This window comes from Phytophthora cinnamomi (genome assembly GCF_018691715.1).
Source record: "Phytophthora cinnamomi strain GKB4 chromosome Unknown Contig49, whole genome shotgun sequence".
NCBI classification, from domain to species: Eukaryota; Oomycota; class Peronosporomycetes; order Peronosporales; family Peronosporaceae; genus Phytophthora; species Phytophthora cinnamomi.
In genome coordinates, this window is record NW_027150982.1 from 306,731 (window position 1) to 320,273 (window position 13,543).

The 13,543-nt window shown below is 56.1% G+C and overlaps 5 protein-coding genes across 5 annotated transcripts; 1 reads left to right on the forward strand and 4 right to left on the reverse strand.

Annotated features, from left to right (window-relative positions):
* Positions 1 to 2,458: 2,458 nt before the first annotated feature.
* On the reverse strand, positions 2,459 to 3,544 carry IUM83_08125 (uncharacterized protein; the record flags this gene model as incomplete). Its single annotated transcript, XM_067932478.1, has 1 exon — positions 2,459 to 3,544. The coding sequence occupies one exon, from the start codon at positions 3,542 to 3,544 to the stop codon at positions 2,459 to 2,461; it is 1,086 nt and encodes a 361-aa protein (XP_067790126.1).
* Positions 3,545 to 3,685: 141 nt separating this feature from the next.
* IUM83_08126 (uncharacterized protein) lies at positions 3,686 to 5,176 on the reverse strand (the record flags this gene model as incomplete). The annotated part of the gene is made up of 1 exon (XM_067932479.1): positions 3,686 to 5,176. The coding sequence occupies one exon, from the start codon at positions 5,174 to 5,176 to the stop codon at positions 3,686 to 3,688; it is 1,491 nt and encodes a 496-aa protein (XP_067790177.1).
* Positions 5,177 to 5,567: 391 nt separating this feature from the next.
* IUM83_08127 (uncharacterized protein) lies at positions 5,568 to 7,448 on the reverse strand (the record flags this gene model as incomplete). Its single annotated transcript, XM_067932480.1, has 1 exon — positions 5,568 to 7,448. The coding sequence occupies one exon, from the start codon at positions 7,446 to 7,448 to the stop codon at positions 5,568 to 5,570; it is 1,881 nt and encodes a 626-aa protein (XP_067790176.1).
* Positions 7,449 to 7,616: 168 nt separating this feature from the next.
* On the forward strand, positions 7,617 to 8,566 carry IUM83_08128 (putative N2,N2-dimethylguanosine tRNA methyltransferase; the record flags this gene model as incomplete). Its single annotated transcript, XM_067932481.1, has 3 exons — positions 7,617 to 7,724; positions 7,830 to 7,990; positions 8,059 to 8,566. 3 exons carry the CDS (start codon positions 7,617 to 7,619, stop codon positions 8,564 to 8,566), a joined length of 777 nt encoding a protein of 258 aa, XP_067790182.1.
* Positions 8,567 to 8,756: 190 nt separating this feature from the next.
* On the reverse strand, positions 8,757 to 11,119 carry IUM83_08129 (putative 6-phosphofructo-2-kinase/fructose-2,6-biphosphatase; the record flags this gene model as incomplete). Its single annotated transcript, XM_067932482.1, has 2 exons — positions 8,757 to 10,818; positions 10,893 to 11,119. 2 exons carry the CDS (start codon positions 11,117 to 11,119, stop codon positions 8,757 to 8,759), a joined length of 2,289 nt encoding a protein of 762 aa, XP_067790076.1.
* Between the last annotated feature and the right edge of the window lie 2,424 nt (positions 11,120 to 13,543).

Genomic DNA, 13,543 nt, shown 5'->3' on the forward strand with positions numbered 1-13,543 from the left:
TTGGTGGCGGTTGGTTGTTATCTTCACGTTGCTTGGACTCGGACAAGGAAGATGTGGCGACGTGGTCCGCAACTTTTCAGGACTCGCCGCTGAACTTGAGCAATCGTCGGAAAATATATTGACGCTAGTCGATGAAGCAGAATACGAAGAAGCATCCATGGCGCTGATCTCGTCAAAAATGGCTTGAGGGATATCTTCAAAATCTGCTGGGAGAGCACTCCAATCTATCCACGAGTTTTGCGCACCATCCGAGAGTTGAAACCATTGCGCAGGCGAGTTCTGTGCGTTGAAATCCCGAATGAACAAATACGAAGCCGCAATGCGCTTCATTTTGCGCCATGCGCTCATGGTTGAGTGCTGCCACGGAGTATACAGCGTTGCGGTCTTGTCGTACGCCTGAGTCACAAAATCGCTGACGAAAGTGTTTGTTTTCTTCATTACGAGGCCCCAGGACCTCACCAGATCTCTCACTTCAGATGTAGACCAGCATGAACGGCAACTCGAGGAACTGAGACTCTCCCGACTCGCCACTGCAGGTTTCGGCTTCGGCAGGGCAACATTGTGCGTGTTTGTCCATTTTTTCACCGATTTTAATCTGATAAGCTTGTTGAACGATTCCCGAGTGAGAAGCTTACAGGCTTTTCGTTCTCGAGTCGGTATCTCCACCCGGTCCTGCTCATCCATCGATAGATCAAACCACCCGCGACCTCCCGATTCCTGTTGAAACTCGTTAAAGCGGCTTATAAATCGAATTGCCTTGTACAAAAGGAAGCGCTGACTTGAAACAGACGCCGGCGTTCGGGTAGTTATAATCTGTTTTGCAAGCAAAGAAGAGATACGCTTGTCGATACCTCCTGCCAGCTCCTGTGGGTTAATACGACAGGCAGCCAGACGAGTCTCCAGGTCTCTCCAGATTTCAATCAACAGAGATACCTCAGACTCCGTCCAGTCAGGATGGAGAAAACTGGGACCGATTCGATCAATCTTTTTCCTCGGCTCCATCGATGCCATTATGTTCTTGGCTTTTGCAATAGGGACTGAGCGAGAACGAATGTGGGAAAGGAGTTAGTTGCTCAGAAACCTTTTTATTGTGATATTTCACAACAAACAACACATGCAGTGTTCTTTTCAAGTTCACGCAAAGCGCTGGCCGACCAGCGCTCGGCACTCGGCTTCGTCTTGAGCCCGCTTCTTCTCAAATCGATTAAATCGATCGTGTACTTGCCGCTTTTGCATTGTCAGCACTTTTGTCACGAAAGCGACGTCCCCACTGCTTTTGGGGTCCTTCAACTGGTTGCTGATGATTGAGAGCAGCATCTCTGAGCTCCGCTGGATTTCACCTTCGACATCCGCTCGCAACTTGCCTGCAGCTCGTCGCACTTTCGTATTATGCAGCTCCATCATGTTTTCGAGTAGAATGTTGCAATCACGGTGCTTGAGATTGCTTTGAACTTCCAGGTCTGCCGTGGTCTTCTTTGGTTTTCCTCGATTCTTAGCTGGGGCTGGACGGGTAAGAGTTTTTAAAGGTACACTTTGACTTGCGGTAGATGCAGTAGACATCGGTGAGCATTCCTCACTTGATTTCGACTGCAGACTGCATGTGCTGCTGTCAGATCGGTGACGTTCCGGAATATGGAAACGGCCCTCAATGTTTTCAGTGTCTTGCTCAATGCATGGAGTGTTAGCCCCAGACGGAGGAGAGACAGCTGTGGATAGTAGTGACGCAGTAATTGGGCTTGGCTGGGGTGATTCAAGTCGCGGTGAGAGAAAACTTGCGTTAGCCTGAACTGCTTCTCCTCGTCTTTCTTGTTCGCTGATCTCCTTGTCTGAGCCTGCACCCAACCATCTCTGAACTCTCTCCATTTTGAGAAGCTTCGCAAACGCTTTTCGCCCAAGCGCTGTCGTTAATCCCCGAGCCCTGCGCGGTACGAGTCCACGACGTCGCTCGCGCTCGTCGACACTGAGATCGTACCAAAGACGGCCTCCGTCCTTTTGGCGATCTCTGTCATACTGGACCACGAACAAGAAGAAGTTGCGGATGTGTTGTTTTGCGTTCTCGACAGCGTTGGGCGACCGAGTAAACGAGCATCGCTTCGAAAACAACGCATACACTTTTGCGTGAAGCGTGCCTGCACCGCGGGGGCATCGCAAGAGAGGATACTTGGCTTCCACTTCGCTCCATGCCTGAACAAGGGTGTCAATTTCGTGCTCAGTCCAGGAAGTGACGATAGTCCTTGTCATTTTTGCTGATGATTTTCTCACTCAGATGCTCGACCACCACCAGGAAGAACTTGTACGGTCCCAACTTGATCCCCCCCCCAATCAAAATTTGAGAACGAAAAATAGTAAAACCAGAAAGTAGTCTCATTCCAACTCTGCTTATCAAAACCCCCTACATTCTCAGGTTTGCGACAGCGGATCTTCGAGATCCACGGCAAGCATTGAGCCAGTCATCCATTCACGCAAAGCGTTGGGCAAGCAGCGCGCGGTTAGCAGCTTCTTCTCTTACTTGCCACTCCTCAAATTCGTCGAAGCGATTTTGAACTTGTTGTAGTTGCATATCCAGCACCTTCGCCACGAAGGCGGCATCTCCGTTACCCTCAACATCTTCGTCAGACTGGTTACTGCTGATAGAGCGAAGCATCTCCGAACTGCGCTGGACTTCATCTTCGATATCCGCCCGCAATTTGCTTTCAGCGCGCCGCATTATCTTGTTTTGCAGTTTGATCATATTTTCGAGAAGCGCATTGCACTCTCGATGCTTAAGCTTGCGTTGAGGCTCCTGCCCTGCCGTTTCTTTCTCCTCTGGTGTATGCGTTCGTGGCGAGACCTGGACTCTGGGCTTGAACCTTTTGAAATTAGACTCCTTGGACGATTTGTCATCACCGAAACTTGACAGCGGACTGCACAAACTACTCTCGGAGCCTCCAATCGATAACTGGTCTTCGGCTTCTTTCGCGCATTGTTCGGTGCTAGGATGGGTAGACTCGAACATCGACGACAAATCGTGTTCACCATCATCTTGGTCCTTTGGAACTTCTGTTGGGAGTGCAAGGTGGGGCGACGGGGGCAGCGACGAAAGAAAGCTTAAGGTTGATCGGTCATCCATAGGGTCATCAACTTGCTTGACGTCAGCAGGAGCACTCTCCAACCACCTCTGAGCTCGCTCCATTGTTAACAGCGTGGCAAAGGTCTTTTGACTGACGCTTGTTGTCAATCCGCGAATATTTGCAGGCAGCAGTGCCCGGCGCTGCTCTCGCTCTTCGACACTAAGCTCAAACCACAGGCGTTCGCCTTCCTTACGCCTATCTTCGTTGAATTTCGTCACAAACAGCGCGAAGATACGGAGGCGGTTCTTAGCACGGTTCACAGCGCACGACGAACGAGTAAACTTGCATCGCTTCGAAAACTGCGCATACAACTTCGCGTGAAGGGTGCCTGCGCCACGGGAGCAGCGCAAAGCAGGATACTTGGCCTCCACCTCGCTCCACACTTGAACGAGGATGTCGATCTCCGTCTCATTCCAGGAAGTTACGTTCGACATCGCCTCGCCTGATGTCTTTCAACTGTGAAAAGCTTCTCTGACGCGTTGGTGGAGTTGGACGTGCCACACCGTCCCACACAATGAAATCCGAATAAAGTGATATTAGATGTCATCAAGCTGTCCCTAACGGCCGCTTCCGCCTTACGATCTTGGCCGGGAGTAGAGCTGACGCAGCAACGCGTGGAAGTCCTCTCTCTCCTGTTGCCGCTCCTTGTGCATCTGTGCGAATAAATCCATGAGCTGCTCCTGCTGCTTCCCCACCAGAGACTCCATGTAGGACACGTTCTGATTCGTGTCTTCCGCCGGTGTCCGCTGGTGCAGAATCTCCAGCAGCATCGCTTGGTTCTGCTTGCGCTCCTCCATCCGTTCCTCCTTCAGGTCGCGCATGAGCTGCTCGAACCGCGCATTCTGCGCCTCGAGTAACGACTCCACAACCTTTTCATCCACTTGTGGCTCCTCCTCCTCCTCTTCCTCCTCTTCGTACTCTGGCGACTGGGGATACTTGGTAATCGAGCGCGTCTCCTCTGGGTCGGACATTTCATCTTCGTCACGAGATGGTGAAAGACTGGGTGACCGGGGCAGCGATTCGTCCGACGAATCCTCGGACGACATCGACGGCTGTCGCGCCTTCTTGTGGCTGCGCTTCCGTTTGCGACCTGTCACCGCGCCGAGAATGTCCTCCTTCTCCATGATACCACCGATCTTGTGGAACGTCTCTCGATCGATCTCGCAGCCCACGCGTTGACTGGACTTGGGGCTCACGAGCTTCCTCTGCAGGCGGAAGCGTTCATTGAACGTCAGGTCGAACCAGTCCGATCCGTCGAGCGCCTCCAGCCCCGCGACGCACTGACGGATGAAATTGTACGAGTGGATGATGCACCTCTTCTTAGCCGTGATGGAACCCACGGTCGTATCCGCGGCCCCTCCCATCTCTACAAACTTCTGTCGGATCAGCCAATTCGGCAGCTTGACCTTCTCGTCGGGCTCATTGCCGAGTTCGAGGAACTCGTCGGCTGCTTCTTGCCACGAGTCCACGAACAAGGTCCAGTCCCGGGTAGTCCACGCGTTCTTGGGCTGCAGCTCCAAGTTGTCGTCCACCTCTTCGTCCTCCGGTTCGGGGGCGACCCCCTCCCCCTTGAAGGGCTTCCTCTTATGGTGACCATGCTTGATAGCGTTTCCCTTGTGCTTCTTGGCCGGGGCTTTGGTGACCGGGGATTTGGTGGCGCCCTGGACGCCGCCGCAGACCCGGTCCAGCTGGCTGAAGAGCTCCGGGTTGACGACGGTCATGCCCTTCTCCTTCTTGTTGGTCACCCGGCGCAGCTCGTGCTGCTCGGCCGCCGACAGGTCGAACCAGCCGGGTGTGCCGGCACGCAGGCTGCGGCGATTGGTTTCCACGATGAGGCGATAGGACGTGCACAGCCTGTGGTGCTGCCGGGTCACCGACGACAGGGTACGTCGGCTCGAGCCCGACAGCGCGCAGAACCGCGCGTGCAGCGTGGCGCGCTCGCCCGGGGACAGCACGAGGCGGTCCTTGGGGTCGTCCACCACCTCCTCCCAGGCCTGAACCAGCTGCGCCAACTCGTCATTGCCCCAGGCCGCGTTGACTCTGGCGGCGGCAGGTGCGGGCGGCATGATGGTCACTCTCTCGTGGAGCTGGCAAGGCACGTTGCGGCCTCGCGGGGGCTCTGGAGACGGCGGGACACTACCCAGTGCGTGGCAGGACGGGGTGCGAGACTCCGCTGCTTTGGTCGCCGAAAATCTCACTGGCTATGGGGACCAAAAAGCTGAAAAAGGCCGTTTCACTTGCGCTTTGTATGACGAACCCAAATTTCGGAAAATGAAGTGGGGTTTCGTGCCGTGTCTTGTCCGGCGTGGCGGGATATCTAGTTACTTAGGTTGTCTTGGGGACTGCGGAGGCTTGGCTCAATGCAACGTCGAAATTGAGGCGACTATCCGATACGTACGTTTACGACTAAAGAGGGGCCTACCCCGTTGGCCCCGTGCATGATACTTACGCGCTCGCTCAGCCGTCCTTGTGCTCCTGGTCCTGGCTGCCGACGAGACGGGGGGCGCCCAGCTCTCGGAGCAGCATCCGAGCCTGCTCGCGCTCCTGCGATCGCTCGTCTTGCAGGTGGTTGAAGAGACGGAGCATGTGCTGCCGCTGCTTCTCCACCAACGCCTCCGCGAACTGCGACGGCTGATCGGGTTTCTGCGCGGACGCACCGCGCAGCTTGAGCGCCTCGAGGATGATCTCCGTGTTGTGTTGACGCTCTTGTCGCCGCTCTTCTTGGAATTCAGCGAGAAGCGCCTCGAACCGCTGCGTCTGAGCATCTAGAAGACGGGTTACCCACTTGGTGTCGCTCAATCCCGTGCGCCGGCGCTTAGGAGGAGAGGAACTATCGGTGGTTCCTATATCATCAGCAGGGTTCACCTCGCGACTAGATCTCCGAGCCACTACCTTGGAAGGGCGAGAATGTCGTGACGTGACGAATGCCTGTGAATTTGCACTCCGACTCGAGTTTTCAGCTCTGCCATTTCGCATTGATGCAGCATCATCCGACGCTTCTTCGCCCTCCGACTCCTCCGATGACCGCTCTGCAACCACGTAACCTCGAGGTGGGCCACCATCATGCTGATTCGTACCAGACGTCTTGCTACCTTTCTTGCGAGCGTCGCCTGCACCACCACCTCCGTTTGTTCTTCCAAGAATTTGGTCAAGTGTCGTCGGAGCCCGAAGAGCATTAGCCGTCGGTGTCGAAATAATCCGCTGCGCCCGATCAATCTCCGCCAGCCGCTGGTACGTATCCTTTTCGATCAAGCACGCGTGTTCGTGGTGGTGTCCGTGCATTTTCTGCAGCTGCATCCTCTCGTCGGGTGTCATCCCGAACCAGTTGGGGCGTTCACTCAACGACGCCAACGTCCGGAGCACCCCTCGCAGCGACCGGAACGCCATCATAATGGCGTGTTTCTTCGCGCCCGTGGACTGGTTCGTGCGCGCCGCGTTAGCGTCACACAGCTCCACATACCTCTGGTGGATCAGCGAGTTGAGCCTCAACCCCTCGTTGCGGGACGCGAAGGACCCGTCAAAGCCGTTCTCCGCCAGCAGCGTGACCACCTCGTGCCACGCCGAGATCAGCCGTTTCTCGTCGCGCTTGGACCACTTGGAGATCTTGGCCTTGGCCTTGGCCTTGCCCTTGGGGGGCGTGTAGTCCGAGTCCGCGTCCCTGTCCTTGCGACTCCTCTTGGTCGGCGCGTACTCCGAGTCGTCCGCGTCGGACGCGGTTTCCGCCGACAAGGCGTCGGACTCCGACGTCTCCTGTTGCTTGGCCTCCTGCCCCGTCGCGGGGGACGACGGGGGCGACAGGGACGGCGACAACGTCGGGCGTGGCTGGTTCTTCGGACGGAACATGGGCAGCCCCGCCAGCGCCTCGGCCGCCGCCTGCATCTCGTCCGCCGGCAACTGCGTCGGTGTCGACACCGACGCAGTTGCCGGTACCGGTATCGATGCCGGTGTCGGTGTCGGTGTCGGTGCCTCGCAGATGCGCGTGAGCAGCTCGAACTCGTCGGGCGTGACGGCGGCCAAGTCGCCCAGGCGGCTGTTCATGCGGCGCAGCGAGTCCTGCTGCGCCGGCGGCAGCTGGAACCACGTGGGGCGCCCGCCACGTCTACTCTCGGCGTCGAACGCTCGCTGGAAGAGGAAGGTGCGCACCAGACGCTGACGCTGCGCTTCCACGTCCTGGATGGGGACGGCGGCCGTGTCACGCGGCCGCAGCGCATCGAAGCGAGCGTACAGGCGACGCAGCTCGTCGGGCTCGAGGTCTTCGCGGTCACGTGGGGCCGGCAGCGATTGCTCCCACGCCTGCAGCAGCGCACGCAGCTCGTCGCGGCGCCACCAGTGGCTCATCGGGACTTCTCTCTCTCTCTCTCTCTTTGTCGTGGAAATCCTACAATTAGGTAGAAACTATATGGGCGGATGTATGTGACGTTTAATTGACCACATGCGGTAAGGTGTTTTATACCTCGGTTTGGTGTGCGGGTTTTCTGGGTAAAGACGGATTATTGGGTGGACGATATGATGGAGACGCCCGTGCAGGTCTTCCCTGAGCAGAATGTGGACAAGGTGGAGACGTCCACCCGCGTCCGCGTGCTCGACAAGGAGCTGAACTTGACGCTGTTGATGGTAAGTCACGAGTGAATTTCATACTCGAGAGCATTGGCGCTTAGTCGTGCCACGTCTGACTCGACTCGGCCACTGTACTACGACACTTGACAACCATCTCGACAGCAAGCGGATGAGCTGGCGCCGCTGTTCTCCGGTGCGGCCTGGGCCGGAACGCTGCTCTGGGACGCCGCGGTGCACTTGGCGCGGCGATTTCTGACCGACTACCGGCAGCAACTCGAGGACCCGAGCAACTCCCTGCGCGTCATCGAACTCGGCGCCGGAATGTGAGACTTGAAAGCTCTTGGCGATGAGAACTTTGCTGCTGACTTTGTTTTGCTTTTTACTGATGCAGTGGCGTGCCGGGCATGGCGGCGCGCGTTGCCGGTGCTAAGCATGTGGTGCTCACGGAACAGGACGAGCTGCTCCGCCTGATGCACGTGAATCTGGCGGCCAATGCGGAAGTGCTGCGTCTTCCGGGAGGTGAAGAGCTTGGTGAGGATGTCAACGATGAAGGGGCGATCGTGGCGAGGCCGCTGAGCTGGGGCGTGCAGCAGACGGAGGAGTATCTGGCGCAATACCCCGAAGAAAAGGTGGACGTGGTGCTGTCTTGCGACTGCATCTACGAGCCGCTGTACGGGACGTCGTGGCGCGCGCTGGCGCAGACCATGGAGCTGCTGTGCGTGGCGAACCCCAAGTGCGTGGTAATTATGGGTGTGGAGAGGCGCAACCAGGACGGCATCGACAAGTTCCTGGCGTTCGTGGACAAGGAGACCAAGCTCGAGTGCAAGCTGGACGAGCAAACGGTGGGCACCAACAATAATCGATTAGAGGTGTATTATCTAGGCATGCCGAGAGAATGAAAAGGGTATGCAACACGCAGAACACGCAGCATCATCCACCGCTCCAGGGCTGCCATAGCTACAACGAGGTCACCGACGACCATCATCCAGTCAGACTCTAGACAGACAAGAGATTGAGAAGGCATACCTTCAGCTAGGTTGTTTTGCTTTTTCTGGGTTGGAACTGGACTGATCTGGCTGGGGTTCATCTCTACATGGGGCGGTGCCACACTTCCTCGCACTTGTAGGCCTTGGGCGTAACCTGGATCACGACGTGCAGCGGGATGTTGAGCGTCGGGCACTCGTGCGGGGACTTGTTCGTGAGGTAAGCGTACAGCACACGCAGGATAGCCTGGTGCGCCACAATCAGCACGGGCTGGTCCATGCGCATCAGCTCCGTGATCACCGGCTCGAGGCGGTGGATCACGTCCTGGTATGACTCGCCACGCGGGTAGCGGTAGTGCAGCTTGTTGTTCTTGCGCGCCAGATACTCCTCCGGCATCTCCTCGGCCACCTGCTCGTACGTCATGCCGTCGCAAATACCGGCATCGATCTCATCTAGCTGTTTCCACTTCACAATCGATCTGCCGCGGGCCGCGATCCGTTCTACTGTCATACCCGTACGCAGCATCGTCGAAGTCCATACTGCGAGTTCTGTGTCAGGAGTCGGGTAGTACGCGTCGATAAACCGGTCTAGCTGCTCAGCGTACTGCACACCTAGCGGACTCAAAGGTGCATCGCCGCCAATGCGCTTCTGTGTGTTGTACATGCTCTCACCGTGTCGGCTAAGCCAAATCGGTCGTGGCTTCAGGTTCAGGTTAGCCATCAGGAACATGATACGCGACTGCAGGTAGCCATACACCTGATTGCAGAAAATCTGACGGCCCACATCAATGATCTTAATAAACGGCGCGCCCTCGAGGTCGGCTGCGAGCGGCTCGTACAGCGACTGGTAGTGGTTGATGCGGTTGTTGTAGTCTGCTGCAGCCTCCTCCATGGTCTGACCAGCGTAATCCGCCGAGTTCAACTTCATTTCGTTGATCGAGGACGCGATAATATCCGGGTCATCACACACGGACTCGATAAACATCATCTCGCACTTGTAACGCTGGTGCACCTCGTTCACCAGCAACTGCCGGCGCTTGCGCGTCACGTTCGTGGCGTCGAAGATCACGCAGTCGCAATCGTTGCTCTCCAGCGCGGCGATCGAGTCCTCCAGGCATTTCTTCGAGAGCTCGGTGCGGATCTGGAACGATTCCTCGTTGAACGGGTCCCAGAACGCGTGGTTCACATTCGAGCCCACGAGTTTTCGGCGGTACTCCCCCGTGTTAAACGTGCGGGACTGGTGCCCCATCCAAGTCAAGTGACGCGCCAGGATGTGGCCAATGTACGTCTTGCCGCGACCAGGCAGACCGACCAGAAAGATAATCAGCTTGCCGCCGCTGCGCTGCTGCGGGGTCGTCTGCATAGCCGTGTGGGGGCCACGCACGAGCACGGACCGGTGTCCTCCGAGCTGCGCGCGCGTGTTGTGTTCGTGGGTCACCAAGTCGCCGCCGAAGTGCTGCGTCGTCGCTGCGAGCAGCACCGAGTTGGCGATCGCGTCGTCCATGTAGTTGGTGTACTTGGGCGTGGCGGCCGCCGACACGTCCGCGGCCGCCAGCAGATTGGAGCTCGAGGCAGCGTGGCTGAGCGACTCCTCGCTCTTGGAGCGCGTGAGCGTGCCCGCGCGCGGGCGGGGCTTGTTGGCGCTGTGTCCGAGCAAGCTGTGGTTGCTCATGCGGCGCTCGTTGACGTCGATGCCGTACTCGGAGTCCTCCATCTCCTGTGGCTGGCGTGGGGCCGCGAGCGGCGTGGACCTGGGGGCGGGCTCCGAGCGGCTGTCATGACGCGGGTGGTGCCCCTGCGTCTTGGAGGTGGGCGAGCGCTGCGGGCGCAGCACGGGGGACGTCTGCAGACGCAGCTTCATGAGCTCCTCGCTGGCCACGGGGTTCATGACCGGCAGGCCCTCGCTGGCATCACGGATGATGGTGCGGATGGCGCGCTGCAGCGGCTTGTCCTTGGTCTGCGGGTCCACTTGGGGCGCGATCTTGATGAAGTTGTTGAGGTTGCCGTACTCGTCGGGCGCGAACGTCACCTCCGGGTCGTACTGCCAGGCGCCGTCCACGCAGAACTTGAACAGGTGCGTGCCCACGGGCAGCCACAGCTTGGCGCGGAAGAGCGGCGCGCCGTCCAGCGTCGCCTTCTGGCGCTTGAGCAGGATCTGCGAGCCCCAACTGGCCGGAAAACACGTGAAAACACACACGTTAGACGCGTGCAATTGCCTGGACAACGACGCACGAGCGCTTACTTGTTGAAGGAGCCCGTGACGCCCACGGACTCGCACGGACGCGCCCACTCGATCACCGCCGGGTACAGGTGCTCGGCCTCCTCGTGCACGCTCAGCAGCGGCGTCTTGGCGGCGGCCGCGGGCTCCACGCGCACCTGGAGGACGGCATTGCTGCTGCTGCTGCTGGGCGAGTTGAGGGAGAGAGGGCTGGTGCTGCCGTTCGCGTGCGGCGCGGCGTCGGAGCTCATCGCGGAGCGGTCGGGCGATCGGAGACGCTTGCGTCCGAGGCTTCCGTTTCGATTATGCGCCGACGCCACCAAGGTCGGGAAACAGTATACGTTGAACCGTATACTGGCGGCGCGTCCGGATGACGGTTTAGATGAAGGAGGGTAAATTGTATCCGGATTTCGAGGGCGGACCGATGCACTGGCCATGCAACTTGTCGACGAACGACACGAGGCGGAGGATGTACAAGCGGTGGATACCTCTCCACGGAGGCTCGCTCGCTTGGCGGCAGGAGCTAACTTACGGGTATGAGTAATGTGCTCGACGCGTTGTTTACGACTCGAGTGGGCTAGTTCAGAGTAGCGTGTGCTAGTCTTGACGTCTCAATTGGGTTCTCCAAGCGCTGGTATATATATCCACCGGAGGTGGCACTGCTGGGTACGTGCAGACCTGCTACCCATTAGCACCCAAACCGACGACCTGAAGACCCCCTCTTAATAAAAAACTTAATAAAAAAACGGCGGTTGAGAAACGAGTACCGAGTGGTGACGTGCTGAGCCATACGCCAAGCAATTATTGCTGAGATCCGGTAGTGAGGGGTGCAGGATATCGTTGTCAAACGGACGGAAAAGAGAACGTGTCGACCAAAAGTCGCAAGGTGCGCAAGATTTGGTAGTATTGGTAACTTTGGCCAATACATGCCTTTCAGTCAGTTTGCCGACTCCGTTGGAGCACTCTACAGTAAACATTAGAGGATAGACCTCATTAAAGACATTTAATGCCAGTGAAGTTATCGAGCGCGTCATAAGTTCCTACATAGTCAATGTTTCCTCCTATACCAGCTTTCATTATAGCAGGTCGCCAAAGAGTTCTCCGGCAGGATCCTGTTTTACTCCTGCGTAGGACCTTAATCCCCAAATGTCGCGAAAATGGGTCGTATTGACCTTTCGCAAGTACTTCAGTCAGACTTGCAATTCCAAACGATATAATGAATAGGGTTTGGTAGTATTGATGCATACATTACTTTCATTATTGATATAAACATTAAAATGATATCAAAATGATAATGATAGTACACAAGTATACGCATCAGTGGCCTAGCCAGATATTAGTACACACATTGCATTGATATCATTATTTGAGAACTCATATTAATAAGACAGTGGTTCAGGTTTCGATAGACACCTTTATTGTGCGCTTCTGACGCTTCCATGTCCAGGTATACTATGACAAGGTCACTCTACATTTGCTCATCTCTGGTCACTGAATGAAACGTTAGTAAATATGATTGTCACAATGACCTTGACCAGTACACAGTCGAGGTGACAGGGGAGTGTGACCGCGCGCACTTGTCTGGCGACAAACAAAACACTATAAGAGGAATATAATCACCAGAGTGAAAGTTTCCGTTCTACTAAAAAGTGCATGTGATGTTCTACTGCCGGTCATGACTGTTTGTATTCATTTAAAACTATAGGGGTAGAAGGGGTTAACGCTATTTTACAAACAGTAAACTTGATTCTCTTCGGCTTCCTGTTTTATTACCATTCTGCTATTAGTATATAATTAATAGTATCGTGAACCAACCAGGTATGATTCTTGCTATCATTACTAATACATTTATCCGCTAGATATAGAATAGTATGTATAACAACTACCTACTAATATGGGGTTAGGTTGTCGATGCAGATTAGGGCACTAACGGAAAATTAGGAACGGGCGTTCACAGTGTGCTCATTTTCTGAAGCTACAGTGTACCCAAAATCCGGCGGCTTGCTCTATGGGTGTGTCCCGTGCTTTGCAGCAACACAGATTGTCGGCGATCGAGCTCCCCACGCTGTCGCTGACGTTCGCACGTACAACAAACAACGTGGGGGTCTACTGTACATGCATTTGTAAGGAAGCGAGGATACCTCAAATATAAGAGATACGATATGAAAAATGGGGTCTACAGTATCTATCATGGCTAAAGGTTTTGCTAGATCGTTTTATTAGCCAACGAAACTGCATCTGAATGGAGGGGCCTGCTACCCACCTGTATATTGGCTGCAAAGCGGTGAGCTTTGGAGCCGAGTGCATGTAGCTCGACTCCGGGGCTGATGAACGACAGCCACTGCGCCTCGACCCGCCTCACAGCTTTCGACCGCACGAAGAGCGAAAAGCTCTTGAAGGCTGTCGTAGATTGAAGTGGTGTATACATGTATACTGGTATCCGTGCGGGCTAGGTTTCACGACGGTGACACGCCACCGTCAGAGTTGACTTGGAGTTTGTATGTGAGGCGCGCCACGTCAGTCGCCGCCACCTTTGCTTGCTAGCAAGCGAGGCGTTGCAGTTGCCAGAGCACTGTCCAAGTCGCCGCAAAGGACGACACGCCAGTGTCCTCGGCGAGCAGAGCAGCAGATTCGAGGCGCCCACGCCGAACAGTTCGGGATTTTCTTGTCGCGCC